The sequence below is a fragment of the Rhinatrema bivittatum genome, chromosome 1 (genome assembly GCF_901001135.1).
Source record: "Rhinatrema bivittatum chromosome 1, aRhiBiv1.1, whole genome shotgun sequence".
Lineage (NCBI taxonomy): Eukaryota > Metazoa > Chordata > Amphibia > Gymnophiona > Rhinatrematidae > Rhinatrema > Rhinatrema bivittatum.
The window spans coordinates 224,577,243-224,591,576 of record NC_042615.1 but is presented as its reverse complement, the minus strand read 5'-3'; the positions used below and the strand labels follow the sequence as shown (position 1 = coordinate 224,591,576).

At 39.8% G+C, this 14,334-nt stretch overlaps 1 protein-coding gene across 7 annotated transcripts in view; it reads left to right on the top strand.

The window, feature by feature from the left end:
• Positions 1–14,334, top strand: part of FAM193A (family with sequence similarity 193 member A) — a 391,927-nt gene that overhangs the window by 245,895 nt on the left and 131,698 nt on the right. For 5 of the 7 annotated variants that reach the window (XM_029592130.1, XM_029592147.1, XM_029592169.1 and 2 more), the window contains exons 9-11: positions 9,053–9,130; positions 12,040–12,152; positions 13,850–14,095. In XM_029592130.1, the coding sequence (XP_029447990.1) occupies positions 9,053–9,130; positions 12,040–12,152; positions 13,850–14,095 (437 nt within the window). The remainder of the gene's footprint in view (positions 1–9,052; positions 9,131–12,039; positions 12,153–13,849; positions 14,096–14,334) is intronic. The other 2 variants (XM_029592139.1, XM_029592150.1) reach the window with 1 other exon arrangement.

Here is a 14,334-nt window from a genome sequence, read left to right as displayed (position 1 = left end):
TTCCAGGTTTATGGACAATTTAGGAAAAGTGCTCGGAGTAAATATGCATAAGAACAAAGATTCTCACGCAAACGTCTTAGGTCTCCTCCAAATTTGAAAAATACCAGCGGAGTCACCAGCTATCCTAGTCCAGCTATCCTGCAAGAATTACAAAAAGAATGTAGGAAGCTCTCATTTCCTGTGCCCCAGTGGTAAGAAAAGTTGACCTTAAGTTCAGAGTACAAAAAACCCTGGGGTTTGGATTAGTGCAATTGCCCCATCAATTAGTTGTTGTGGAATCTGCTCTTAAAATTCCAAATCTAATTTATTTCTTGATGAATTGCATTTCTTATAAGTAAATCAAAGCAATGTTCATAGTAATAGTAAATATTATATACTATAAAATATAAACAGCATAAAGTAAATACAAAAATAGAAACATTTTTTTGTGGAAAAACTGCTTGAAATCCAAATAGTCTTTCTTACAACGTAGTTGTAATGGCAGAGTATTCCATAAGCTAGGTGCCAATCAAGAAAAACAAATCTCTCATGTACAGTGTAGCCTGATTTGTCTAGGGGTTGGGAAACCCAAAAGTTCATGTTGTGAAGATCGAAGTGTACGTGATGGACAATGAGATACTATAACAATGGGTTCTGAATCAAAAGCCCTTAAGTCCTACACCCTATTTTGAACTGTACTAGGAAAGAAACTGGAAGCCAATGAAGATTGTACAGAAGAAAAGTAAATGTTCAAATTTTCTCATATTGAAGATTACCTTGGCAGCTGTTTAATTGCTTGATCTGGCTAGAGGATTAATCTATGATATAGTAAGTTAAAATAATCAATTCAGCTGAGTATTTAGGCGTGAATAAGAAGTTTCAAGACTGAGGCATCAAAAAATGGTTGGAGCAATCTAATGAATCACAAGAAGAAATTTGATTTCTGTAATAGGTTAGAAATATCAGTGGAGAAATCAAGCGACAGTTGTGATAGTTTCCCTCAGTGGGATAGGGACTCCTGCCATATATAGGACAAGGAGAGAAGCCTTTTTTTTTTTCTCTCACAAACCATATTGCTTCTGATCTAGGAGGATTCACTTTAAGTTTAAATGATCTAAGTGGGTTAGTTTCTTCTGTGAGCCAGAGATTAAAAGTAGCCAAAGGATCCACAGAATTAAGGTCACAACTGGCAAGGATCTGAATGTCATTAGAGTAAAAATAACTGGTGAAAGCTCACTCTGAGTCAGTGTGGTCAGGGGAGATATAGATTAAAGAGAATAAGTGAAAGTACAGACCCCTGTGAAACCCCACAGTCTAAAGCTATGGGATCCGAAGTGTCAGATGTCCACGTAACTTGATAAAATTTGTCTGTTAAGGACTTAAACCATTTTGAGGCCTGATTGCATATCCCAATTTGAATAACTGGTTTAATAGAAGTTGATGGTCAACTATATCAAATGTGGCAGACATATCCAGGCACATAAGAAGAACCTCTTTGCTGTTGCCCAGGTTCAAACTTGCCTCATTAACAAGGAATGCCAAGGCTCACGCATTCTATACTTTTTTCTGTATCCAAAGAAAACAAGGATATATTCAAATACTCAGCCAAGGGAGGATCCAGACTGTTAGACAGTTTTGCCAAAATGTTTCAAAGCTCCATGCTTAATGCATGCATTTCTGCCACCAGTTCTACATGGCTCAATATTTACCTGATCGTATGCAAAAACTAAAATCTTTTTTTTTTTCTGGCTGGAGAAGGCAGATTTGCATATTGTCAGCCACTCTTAGATGCTGAAAAATGTATATACTATCTTATTTAACTGGGTCCTTTGCTTTGCGTTCTAGTTTAATCCCACAGTCATTCATATTCTGATATTTATTTTCGTTATACAAAGTTTTTACATGGATTTGTATTCTTTCAGTTTTTAATGTTATAATGTAAAGCAATATGCTGAATTAATGTTTGAATGTAAACCGAGGTGATGTTACTTACGTGCCCCGGTATATAAAAAACCCGTAAATAAATAAATAAACAAATAAATAAATATTTGTTCCATCAACAAGGCATTTGATACCACTGCTCGCTCCTCGTCACACTCCATTGGAGCTTGTTGCATGGCCTGGTTGAGAGCCAGTAACCCATGTAAAGATATCCACAAAAAGGTGGCAGACATATCCTGCCTGGGTGATCACCTTTTCAACCAGAAAAATCAGAGAAGCAATAGCTCAAATTAAGGAAATTGCACATGGCGGTACAATCCCTTTCTATGGGGCCAGAACAAGTCGTCTACATATTTCTAGATATGCCTCTTCAGCTTTTCCACTAATGCCGGATGTCTTCTCTTCTTTCACAACAGCAACAACTTCTGCCTTGCACTTGAAGGTGGGAAGCTGACAGCCAAAACTAACACAAGTCCAGTCCAAGCCTGGACCAAGTTTTTGACCACTTTTCAGATCCAGCAACCATCCTATCCGGTAGAGGGGAGAATTCAGCACTCCCTGGAGCAGTGGTGCAAGATTACCAGAGATCACTGGGTTCTCAGGTTGTGCAGACTGGATATTGCTTGTTTCTCCCTGCTACCCATGCTTCCTCATTGTTGAGCCTTCAATCTGGATCAGTCTCACTCAACACAACTCTGCCTTGGAGGTAGAGTTGCTGCTTGAACAGAGGGTGATAGAACTGGTTCCTCCACATCACCATGGCCAGGGCTTCTTCTCCCGCTACTTCCTTCTCCCCAAGAAATCTGGGGGTCTGAGTCCCATCTTAAATTTAAGAAGCCTGAACAAACATACTCTGGGAGAAATTCAAAATTAATTCCCTCCACACAATTCATTTTATCCAGAATGGGGGAGTGGGTATGCGCTCTGAATCTTAAGGATGCTTATGCTCATATTTTCATCCATCCCTCCCACTGGCACTACTTACACTAGATTCTTCCCACTATCAGTACAACGTACTCCCCTTTGACTTGTTAGCATTGAGAGGTCAATTTCAAAAGCGTTGGCTCACACAAAAAAGCCTGCGGATGTGGGCTGTATGCGAGCAATGTGTGTTTTAAAAGCCATAATTTACATGTGAATGCACCTGTGCATATGACAAAAATAAGAGGGATGGAAAAGGGATGGGGCATGGGTGTTCCAAGATGGGGATAACACTTTCATGCATAAATTCATATATTAAAACCATAGGCCACAGTGTGTGTTGTTTTTTTAGCCGCGTAACTTTACTGCTGCTCCTGATGAGGAGCAAGTCTGTAGATCTCGTGTTTTAAGGCTTATATAGGACAGGTGAAAGGGGCCCGGTCAATAGGGGAATGTGCAGGATGAAGAACCAGAGGGGTTTGGAAGATCTTGATATTGACAGGGCAAACTGGTGGACTAATTGGAAAAACTAGGAATATCCTTTACGCGAGCATGTTTTAAAATCCCTTACATATGCACATTAATCCCAGCAAAGTCCTATGGAAGATACGCAAACTAGGTTTGCTCAAGTAACGTCTTAAAATTAGGAGCATACTTACATGCGGTAGGCGTATTTTAAATCATATGCGCACAACTGTGCGTATGTTTTAAAATTCCAGCATATTTCCACTCTCGTGCCGATATGCAGATGAATGGGCACATGCATGCTCCTTTTTAAAATTAGCCTGTGAAAGTCTTCATCAAATGCCTAGCTGTAGTAGCAGCTCATCTATGGTGTCAAAGCATCCAAGGTTTCCCTTATCTGGACAATTGGCTCGTGACAGCAAAATCCCAAGGAGGTGAACTAAATTCTCTGCAGAATTAAAAGACTCCTGCAGTTGCTAGGCTTCCTGGAGAATTTTGAGAAATCATTCCTCATTTCCTCCTAGAAAATCAAATTCATTGTTGGAAATGCAAGGATAGGTTCTCTAAGATGAGAACTCTTCTTCTATCAGATCGTTCAGGTCTCTTGTGTACGGAGTGCTGAACACACTTCAACCAAGGAGGTATGAGTTGTTCTTGCAGGAAATTCATATTGTCATCCTTGACTCCCCCCCCCCCCCCCCAGGTTGTCCCATTGTGGCCGGAATAGGCTTCCGTCTTGAACCTCTTATCTAATTTTGTAGATACACTTCTCCAACCCTTTGTCAGGCACTCTCTTATATTTATATGACTCTAGTCAAATGATTTCTTTGTTGTCCTCATTTCTATTACGTGTTTTCCCTGTGCTGCTGATCACACTAGACACCGAATCCTTATATTCAAACATTCCACAGAAATATGCTATCCAACTGATTCAGACCGTTTTAGACACCTGCTCTCCTACTCCATGAGTTCCTACATCTTTTCTGGTTGCTCTGACACAATTGGCTTTAACTAAACGTTTCTTTGTTTTCAGGCCAATATTAACAAATTCATAGCACCGCTGGGGGGGGGGGGGGGGCGAGGCGACCAAGGCTCCAGATATGGCTTATTTATTTATTTCATCTTTTGAATCCCAATTTTTGTACACCTCGCCCTTTTGGCAATTCATGTTACTCTGGCATCATTACATCGACAGTGTGTTTTTGGTTGTGTCTGGTAACATTATTCAATTTTTTGTCTGTTATGGTTAAATTTATTTGACCATCACTTACACTTCTCTTTCCAGTAAGATTTATTTAAAATACCTTTCCTGGACATATTGATTTTCATTAAAAATAATTGCTTCACTACTTCTATTTTCAGAAAGCCTACTGACAAATATGTTGTTACACTATGAATCATCATCCATGCTCTCTAAGCAGAGCATTCCAGTTGGTCAATTGCTACACCTCCGAAATTTGTTCCCCTTGTGAAAATTTATTTCATGATCAGGCGATGACTCAAAATTTGTTGGCCCGAGGTTAACCTTTTCACATTATTAAAAGGGAATTCAAATCTACCTTTTTCATTAATCGAGATTTCCTCCTTCTACCACGCTCTAACTCCAATGATAGATTTACACGTGTTCACCCGTATTCGGGGTTCTCTCAAGAGATTTGCAATATCATATACTCTCTCTCCATTATGAGTATTCTATTATCCGACATGTTTTGTTTATCGTGGGCGTAGCCTTAGAGATTTCCTGGTTTGCTCTGATTTTACCAATTGTTCCCTGGCTGATAGCACCAGTATATTCTGGTCATAAATCCTGTGGTTCTTGTCTTGCATGTGATCATGTGCTCAGTATTGCCACATTCGCTAACCCTTCCGCTTGACATTCTCAGCTAAGATACAACTCTGACTACTTCCTCGGTAGTAGTGTGTGCTATCCTCTGCCCATGTCCTCGTGTTTATGTTGGCAAAATTATATGTAAGATCAAGACTAGAATATATTTGCATTGCAGCAATATCAACAATTCCAGACATGAAGTTCCATTTGTGACTCATTGGTTCCAATTCCAATGTGGTATCTCTGATTTAAATTTTTTTGTTTTGGAAGCATGTATTGCATGCTCAAGTGGTGGGAATTTTTCTTTACATATAATTCGCTGCGATCAACGCTGGATTTTTTTCTCTTAATTCTCTGCATCTAGCCAGACTTAACTCAGAAATCGTGGTCACCTTGACTGCAGTGTTTTTCCCCATTCATTTTTTTTCATTCATCAATTAATTTTTTCATTTTTTCTGTCTGCTTTTACTGCAATCATGCTGTATACCTGTCTTGTGTCTGTATTTCTATTGGTTTGTTTCTCCTCTCTGCTAATTGGCAGCCTTTTCTCTGGTTTTTAAAGTCCTGTCATTCTTTCCATTGCTTCCTAGAAAGCCTTTGTAACCTGTTTCCTAAAATTCTGCTTTCAACTTGCCTAAGTATTTTTGTTTTGTATAAGCCGATCTGAATGCATTTGTTCCGATGCCTGTTTTATCTGTCCACATGTTCTTTGCTAATTACTAATTTATATAATTTTTACATTTTTTTACTCCTTAGATGTTTGACTCTCCTTGATAAAGCTTTAATTGCGAAACACAGCTCGTATCGAAGCTGGGATTTAAATAATTGTCTCATGGCAACAGGTGACTTCTTACAACCCTTGCTTCAAAGATTTTTATTTTGGAATAAGGAATAAAGAACGTTTTTGCCTCTATTTTGGTTTGTGGGCAATCAATGCTTTCCACTCACACCTTTCTCCTGCATATTTATCCCGTATTCACATACATCATCTGCAGTGGGGCCTTCATTATGAATGGGACCAGCTAATTCAGCCCCTAACAACCAAGGTGGAAATTTCAATAGAAATGAAGTAGGAGAGATGTGTTAGTGGCTAGACCTCTTCATTCTTCAGTAAGGAGCACCACTACGTCTATCGGCTAACCAAGTAACGGCAACAGATGCCTCCACAAGAGTTGAGGGGCCCCCCACAGGCCATTTTCAAACTCAAGGAACATGTTTATTCCAAGAGAAATAATTTAAAATCAATCTCCTCAAGCTGAGCATGATCAGGTGTTCTCTATCGATTTTCTTTTGCCTCCTTCAGGGTAAGAGCATTTTCCAAGGACTATCAAGTTGCCATGTTCAGCATGAACAAAAAAGAGGGCACAAGGACATGGATTCTTTGCCAAGAAGTAATAAATATATGGGAATGGGCATGCAAATAACAAGCTTTCCTGCAAGCAACCTACCTTCTAGAAATCTTCAGCACATTAGCAGATCACCTCAGCAGAGTTTAACTACACAAGCGGTCTTTTAAGCAATCAACTGCTGACATACTGTTCAGTCTATGGGGATTTCCAGCAATCGCCCTGTTTGCATCAAAGCAAAATAGAAAACTAGAAAAGTCTTGCTACATGCTTCCCAGCAAACTCAGATAAGTTCAGGATGCAGATCTCATGAATGCTTTTACACTGATTCCACTCATAGCTAAAATGGCGCAAAAAGTGCTCAAAGACCGGACCCATCTGATTCTCATAGCTCCAGTGCCCAGCAAGTCTGGTTCTCATATTAGGTTCAGTTCTCCAGCCATCCAACAACTTGATGGCTTGGATATTGAATGCTTGATGATAAAAGAATTCAACTTATCCAAAGAAGTTGAGGATCTGCCAGAAAACTGTCAACCATTAAATTTTATGTTTTTAAATGGAAAAGTTTCTCCATGTGATATCAATACAACACCTTGGATCCATTTGCATGGAAATTTAGAGTTACTGAATTTATTTGCGCTCTCTTCCTGATTCAGTTCTTGCCACTTTATCAGTAAGAGTACATTTTGGTGCCATAGCTACATATTATGTTCAATCTAAGGGCAAGCCTATTGTAAATGTAGGTTTCAGAAATGCAGCCGCAGTCAGTTGATTGATTTAAAAAGCAAGTTTATTAATGGAAAAGACAGAGAAAGGAAAAGCGGAACAAAGAAATGAGGAAGTTGTTTGTTCCACGGAGTAGCAGATTAGTTAACAAAGGCGTTCTTTCTGTTGCTACTCAACTCAGAGCACTGTGCATGCCATTTTTAAGCTTTTCATAATGTCCAATAAGAATGTTCTGACACGCATCCTGGGTGTATTTTCTTCTTCCGGTCACCAATAGGAATCGTTGCTTTTACTCCAATCAGGTACAGTCTCTGGGGTGTCAGCTCCTTTCAGGAAGAGAGTTAACTATCCGGAACTAGGCTCTTTGAAGCACGTGGTGAATGAATATGTTGCCAGGAAATACAAGGTTATGCTATCCATACACATACACTATTTCCAGTTATCCTTTAGTATCCAAATTTATGAAAGGTTTGTGGTTTGTTAAACCACCAGTTATAAAATCTCCCATTCCATGGGATCTGAAAGTGGTTCTGGCACAACTGATGAAGCCGCCATTGAACCTTTAGAATTGGCTTCTCTCAAGTTTTTGGTATGGAAAGTAATATTCCTTGTAGCAGTAACCTAAGCCAGACTTTAGTTCATTATCCTCCTTACATGCAATTCTTCCACAATAGAGTGGAGCTCTGCACCCACTTAGTTTCTACCAAATGTTGTTTCAGTTTTCAATATTATTTGAGACATCATGCTACCTTCATTCTTCCTGAGGCCATATACATATGAAGGCAAGAAAGTCCTTCATAACCTAGACTGTAAACAGGTCTTGGCTTACTTCAAGAGAAGAACTCTGCCTCATCAGGCTTTGCAAATATTCATCTCTTACGATTCTAACAAACTAGGCAGAGCAGTAACCAAATGTACATTGTTCAATTGGCTAGCAGAGTGCATCATTCACTGCTATAGGCTAGCAGGCCTACAAATTAGACACCATCCAGGATCATGAAGTTAGAGCCATGGCTGCATCAGTGGCTCATCTGCGACCTGTACCACTTGAAGACATCTGCAAAGCTGCAGCATTATTGTTGGTACACACCTTTGCATCTCATGATTATATGAATAATCTCTTGAAGAATGACCACATTTGGATAATTAGTTTTGTGTAACATATAGTCTACTCTCCATGGTAGGGTCCAAGTTGCTTATTCAGTAAATGCCCTGCTGCAACCTTCAGCTTGGGGCTTCCCACATGTAATGGCTAATTCAGCCTTGCTTATCGATGGAAAAAAACAAATTTGCTTACTGTAAATGATGTTTTCCGTAGAAAGCAGGGTGATTTAGCCATACTAAATACCCACTTGCCTCCCTGGAGAGTTGATTACCTAGCTAAAATCAACTCTCAAATTGACTGAAAGGGCTCACAAGGCAACACATGAGTGAGAATTCCCACACATGCTCAGAGCTAAAGTTCTACTGGCTGAGAGAAAGAGGTTCTTTCCGTGCTACTAGATGATGTCGCCTAAATGTAATGCCTGATTCATCCTGCTATCTATAGAAAACAATATAGAGTAAGCAAACTTGCTTTACATAACTTCTGGATATTATGTTTGATACATCCAGCACTGAGTTGAAGAAAGAGTAAACAAGATTCATTCTGAAGGCTATAGTAGTAAAATGTAAACTTAAGTAAGGATATAGGAAATACTTTTCAATTCTCTAGGGAATGTTAGATGTGAAAATTGAGTTTATAGTTAGGAATCACGTCAATGTTTATCATTCTTGTGGTGATGAATAGAATAAGCTTGACAGGCGCTTTAAGCCAGTGATCTTTTTACTTTCTATACCTTTTTAGATGGCGTTGAAAACCAAACAGCGTATGCTAAAAGAAGACTGGGAGCTCTTTAAGCAGAGACGTTTTATTGAAGAACAAGTAAGATCTAAGCCCTGGGAATGTTTTGTGACTGACTTTTGAATAAGTTTTCTATGTCAGTAGGAATTCACACTGTTGGAGATGATATAACTAAAAGATGTCATGTGAGTGCTGCTGCTTTTTCCAAGGGATAACAAGCTAGTGTTACCAGGCATCCCTTCATTTCATTAATGACAAATTTGTGGCTTTATTCTGTCAGCTAGAATGAGACAGTATTGCTGAAGTTATCTAGAGAAAATATTTACCACTCTGGCAATAGATTTCTTAAATAACTGTCACTCATTTTCTATAATTTTGCACTGGACAGCACCTTGGTGGGCTTGTTCACTTAAAGTGTGAAACTTACTTAAAGAAGGAATGGATAGTGGTCCCATTACTGTAAATCCCCTCTTCTCCCCTTCCTTGACTTTGGTTTTAAACTGTTTGCTTTAATTTATTTTCTGACACTTATAATCCACAGGCAATGATGCAGGAGGCAGACTTTGATTGGGTTCACTGATACTGGTTTGGTCTTGGGTATTTGGGTCCTGCTTGTAGGTGTTAAACCTATCAGGCTAATTTTAAAACAAGTGCCCATACTCGCATGTATCGGCACATGAGCAGAGAGATCCTCAAATTTTAAATCGTGTGCACTTTTCATGTGTATGATTTAAAAAAAGGTCTACCATGCAGAAGTTTTTGGGTACTTGCCAGGTTCTTATGGCCTGGATTGGCCACTGTTGGAAACAGGATGCTGGGCTTGATGGACCCTTGGTCTGACCCAGTATGGCATGTTTTTATGTTCTTAATTTTAAGAGGTTACTCGAGCAAACCTACTTCGCGTATCTTCCATAAAACTTTGCCAACTTTAATGCGCCTATGTAAGCGGATTTTAAAACAGGCTCACACGAGGGGCATTCCCAGTTTTTCCTATTAGTCTGCGAGTTTGCCCAGTCAATAGCAAGATCTTCCAGACCCCTCTAGTTCTTCGTCCTGCCCGCCCCCCAATTGAACCAGGCTCCTCACCCTGTCGTGGAAGCCCTAAAACGTGATTTCTGCAGATTTGCTCTTCATCAGGAGCAGCAGTAAATATAACCGGCTATCCACCTGCCATGCGCTGCAACCTCCGTTTTTAAAATAGTTTCACATGTAACTGTTGGCCTTGCCCTGGAATGCCCTTGCCTTGTCCTTTTCCTCCCCCTTATTTTTTTGCTCACACATAAACATGCTTAAATAACAGCTTTTAAAATCTGTGTTGCTAATGCACATCCCTCGTACTTGCATATATGAGCATTTTTGCACAAGTAATGCTTTTAAAATTGACCCCTGTGGGAGCTACTGCAGTTGGAAAAACAAGAATCAACTTTTAAAGGATAGTTAGCACCTTTAAGATGAAAAATGTAGTGTAGCCTCAGTGCCTTGAGGTTTGATTCTGTGGAAAGAGAAAATTCAGCAACAAAATTTCTGAAATTCAGAAGATTTGCATACATTTATATAATATATACATTGTTTTGTTTTACATTGTAAAAATAGATTTGTGTATCTGGATAGTTTGGTTCTTTAATTATTCTTTCATTTTTCACCATTTCTGTTTTTAACTTGTATTTTTTTTTTTTACTTTCTTCCCTTCTGCTTTCTTCTGTCTTTTCCTGCTTTCTCATACCACACTTTCTCATTAAATCCTGTCATTTCCTTCCTAAAGATACCATTTCTATTGCCTGCCTCCAAAACTCTTCCCTTCTTTCCCAATCCTTTTCCTTCTCTGTTTAACCGCCAACCTTTCTTCTGATGCTTTACCACCCAGCCTCAACTCTCTCTCCTTCCCACCCAGCTTCTCATACCTCCTCTTCCCTGCTTATCTTACGCTCAGCACCCAGCCTCTCATCCCTCCAAACCGCTCCTTCCCACCTCTTCCACCAACTTTTTTCTTTTCTCCTTCTGTGTCCCTCCTGATCAGTTTTCTTCATTGTCTGCCCATCTTTTCTCCCTCTTGCTAACCTTCCCTTCTCCTTTACCAATCCCTGTGATTCCCTTTTGTCGTCCTCCTTCCACTCCCCTGTCCAGCAGGAAGAGAGTGGTACTACTTTTATTGCATCAGCCTCCTGTACCAGCCAGGGCCAGTCTGGATGTTTTGAAGGACACTAGACATCGTAGAGATCTATGGGTCTCGCACAGTTCAGACTGCCAGTCTGGCTCTAACTAGCAAAGAAGGCTGATGTGGCATGAAGTGCTGATCTCCTGGTAGAAGGTAGGTGGGAGGAAGGGATCAGCGCATGGGGGGGTGGCATTGTGAATCCATAAAAAACGTGTGGGGATTGAGGTGTAAGAAATTGTGAGGGGGCGGTAGGGATGAGGAAGAAGCCACCCAAGTGCACCTGCCCAATCTAGCTTCTTCCTCCTGCAGCCCAGCCTAGTTTGCTGGGTTCGTATAATTCTGCAGCATTGACAAAATTTTGCACCTTTTACCAAATATTGTGGGATAACCAGAGACTGTGTATATAACTCTTTTTCTCTCCAGGCTAGTTAGCTTAAAATGTTCTGACTTTCTCTCTTATGTTTCCTCACCAGCCATGAGTTACTCTTTTTCCCTTGCTGCTCCCAGTTTACAGCAGGGGTTGCCGCAGTAGAGGCAGTTGTCTTTGCTCCTTTCCTCTCTCCCATGAATCAAGTATATCCTCTCCATAACATTCAAGAATACTGCCAAACCGGCTGCGGGGGGAAAAAAGACCCGAAAAAGTTTCTTTTGCACCAAAGCATGTGCCCCTGTGCAGCCTGGGACATGGGGCAGGCCTCTCATTTGTTTTCTTGTAACTATGTTCTGTGTTACAGGTAACATTGAGTTGTAACAGTTTCTGGTAATCTCAAACAGCACTTAACATTTTGTCAAAGTGATTTGAGCTAAGTATAATTCTGTTTGTGCTTTATTTTAGTTAAATAACAAGAAAGCACTCACTGGAGAGAACAACTTCACAGATACAATGAGGCATATGTTGTCATCTCGTCTGAGCATGCCTGACTGTCCCAACTGTAACTACAGGAGAAGGTGAATCTTTGAGCTTTGCAATAAAAGTTAGAGAATTTATCCCTTTGTTGAACTGCATGTAATACAAAAAATGTACCATAGTAGAAGTAAATTCATTAGCCCTTTTAATCTGTGCTGGAAGGTGCTGTCAGATTTGATTTCTCTATATTTACCATATTTTTCGCTCCATAGGATGCACTTTTTTCCCCCCAAAAGTGGGGGGAAAATGTCTGTGCATCTTATGGAGCGAATATTAAAAAAAAATAACTACAACTCCCTCCCCCCCCCCCAAGACCTGGTGGTCCAGCGGGGGTCCTGAACATAGTAAGGGCAGCCCTTTGCCCCGTGACATAGTAAGGGCAAAGGACTGTCGGCGCCATTTTGATTACTGGCAGCTGACGGCCCAAGTGCAGGAGATCGCTCCCGGACCCCTGGACCACCAGAGACTTTTGGCAGGTCTTGGGGGGGGTCAGGAGGGTGAGGGGTTGTAGTTAATTTACCGGGTTGGGATGGGGGTTTTTTGTTTTGGTTTTTTTTCCCACAGAAAGAGAATGATAAATGTTTTCTGATCTTGGGGGGGTGGACCAAAATGGCCCTCCACAGACCCAAAAACGAAATGGGGACAAAAAAAAAATGTATGCACTCCCCTAATTTGCTCCATAAGACGCACAGATGCTCGGGAACAGAGCCGGTTTAGCACACCAATTTTATTTTATTTTTTAATTTCCCCCCTCTGAATCCTAGGTGCGTCTTATGGAGTGAAAAATATGGTGGTTGCTTCAGCTGAGTGTATATTTATTTTATTTATTTTTTTGATAGCTTGTATATACCGATAACTGTTTGCACGTCGTATCGGTTTACAAGAAACAGTAATGTTTACATGGAACAAATGTTAACAGTAGAGTAATAAAAGACCGGTCAGGGGGTAAATAAAAAGAGTTAGGAGAATAGCTTTAACATATCTGTGTTGGACTATGTACATTCTATGTACTAGAATGTAGTGTAGCTCAGTGATACACATTTAAATATCTACCCAATTTGGCATAATCCATTACAAAACTCTTGTGTAGTATACTACATTCAATTGTCATTTAACTTGCATTGTGTGATGTTTTGTAAATTAAAAGTGAGCAATGATATTTAATACTTCTTAATACTGTCTAGTTTATCTGAATGTTAGTCCAGAAGAAAATTAATTGGGGAAAGTATATGATTAATCTGCTCTGACTGACTTTTAATTGCTGATGTCTTTGTGCGTTTTTAGCCAAAGATTTTTGCTAAAGGTGCAAATACAAGAAAATCTTTGAATGTTGTACACACTACAACTAATTAATCAGATCAGGAATGATAAACTAGTTAAAAAATGTTTTGGGGGCAGTCTTATCAAAGTTTTGCTCCAGATTTATCAATGAAAATATAGGGAAAAATGGTGGAGCAGAATTATAACAACTTTTGGCCTGGAAGAAAACTGGAAAATTTCCATTTGTCTACAATAAAGAATAAACCGTTTTTTTGGGATGCATTTTAGTGGAGGGGAGCAGATAATAGTAATCTAAAAAGAATTGATATGGAATTTTTTAAACTGGGCCAATTTGGACAGGATGATTGTTTTTATACTGATCATACCAAACCAGTTTTGAAAAACAGCTTGTTTTTATAGAGTGGGCATGATTTTGGTGAGAAGATCTTTGTGATTCAGTTGTTGTTTAATCCCGGAGCAGGTGTACTTGTGATGACTGCAGCCTTTCACACATTCTCACATGTGGCATCATGGACTCGCCAATCACGGACGACATCCACATTAACCAGTTACCACTGCAAGTTGAATCAGCTCCTGATTATCTGTCTGAAATCCGCCCTCCTAGTATGTCCTCAGCAAGTTCAGGGTCAGGTCCCAGTTCCCCCATTACCATTCAGAAACGTCACAGACTCATCCTTACAGACAATGGCTCTGCACCAACTTTGTGAGTGTTTTTATTTTGAAACTGTGAAGCTTTAGTACTACATTTTCATGGTTACTTTGAACACTTTTTAAGGGAAAATTATGTATATCATGTAGTATACATATTAATAATGAGACTTTTATATGATACATTTAGTGCAGCCTCTGATGCTTTGAAGTGGTCCTGAGAGGGCCATAGGGAGAACATGATACTGTAGCCTGGTGCATCTCCTACTGAGCAACCAGATACCAGATATGTGA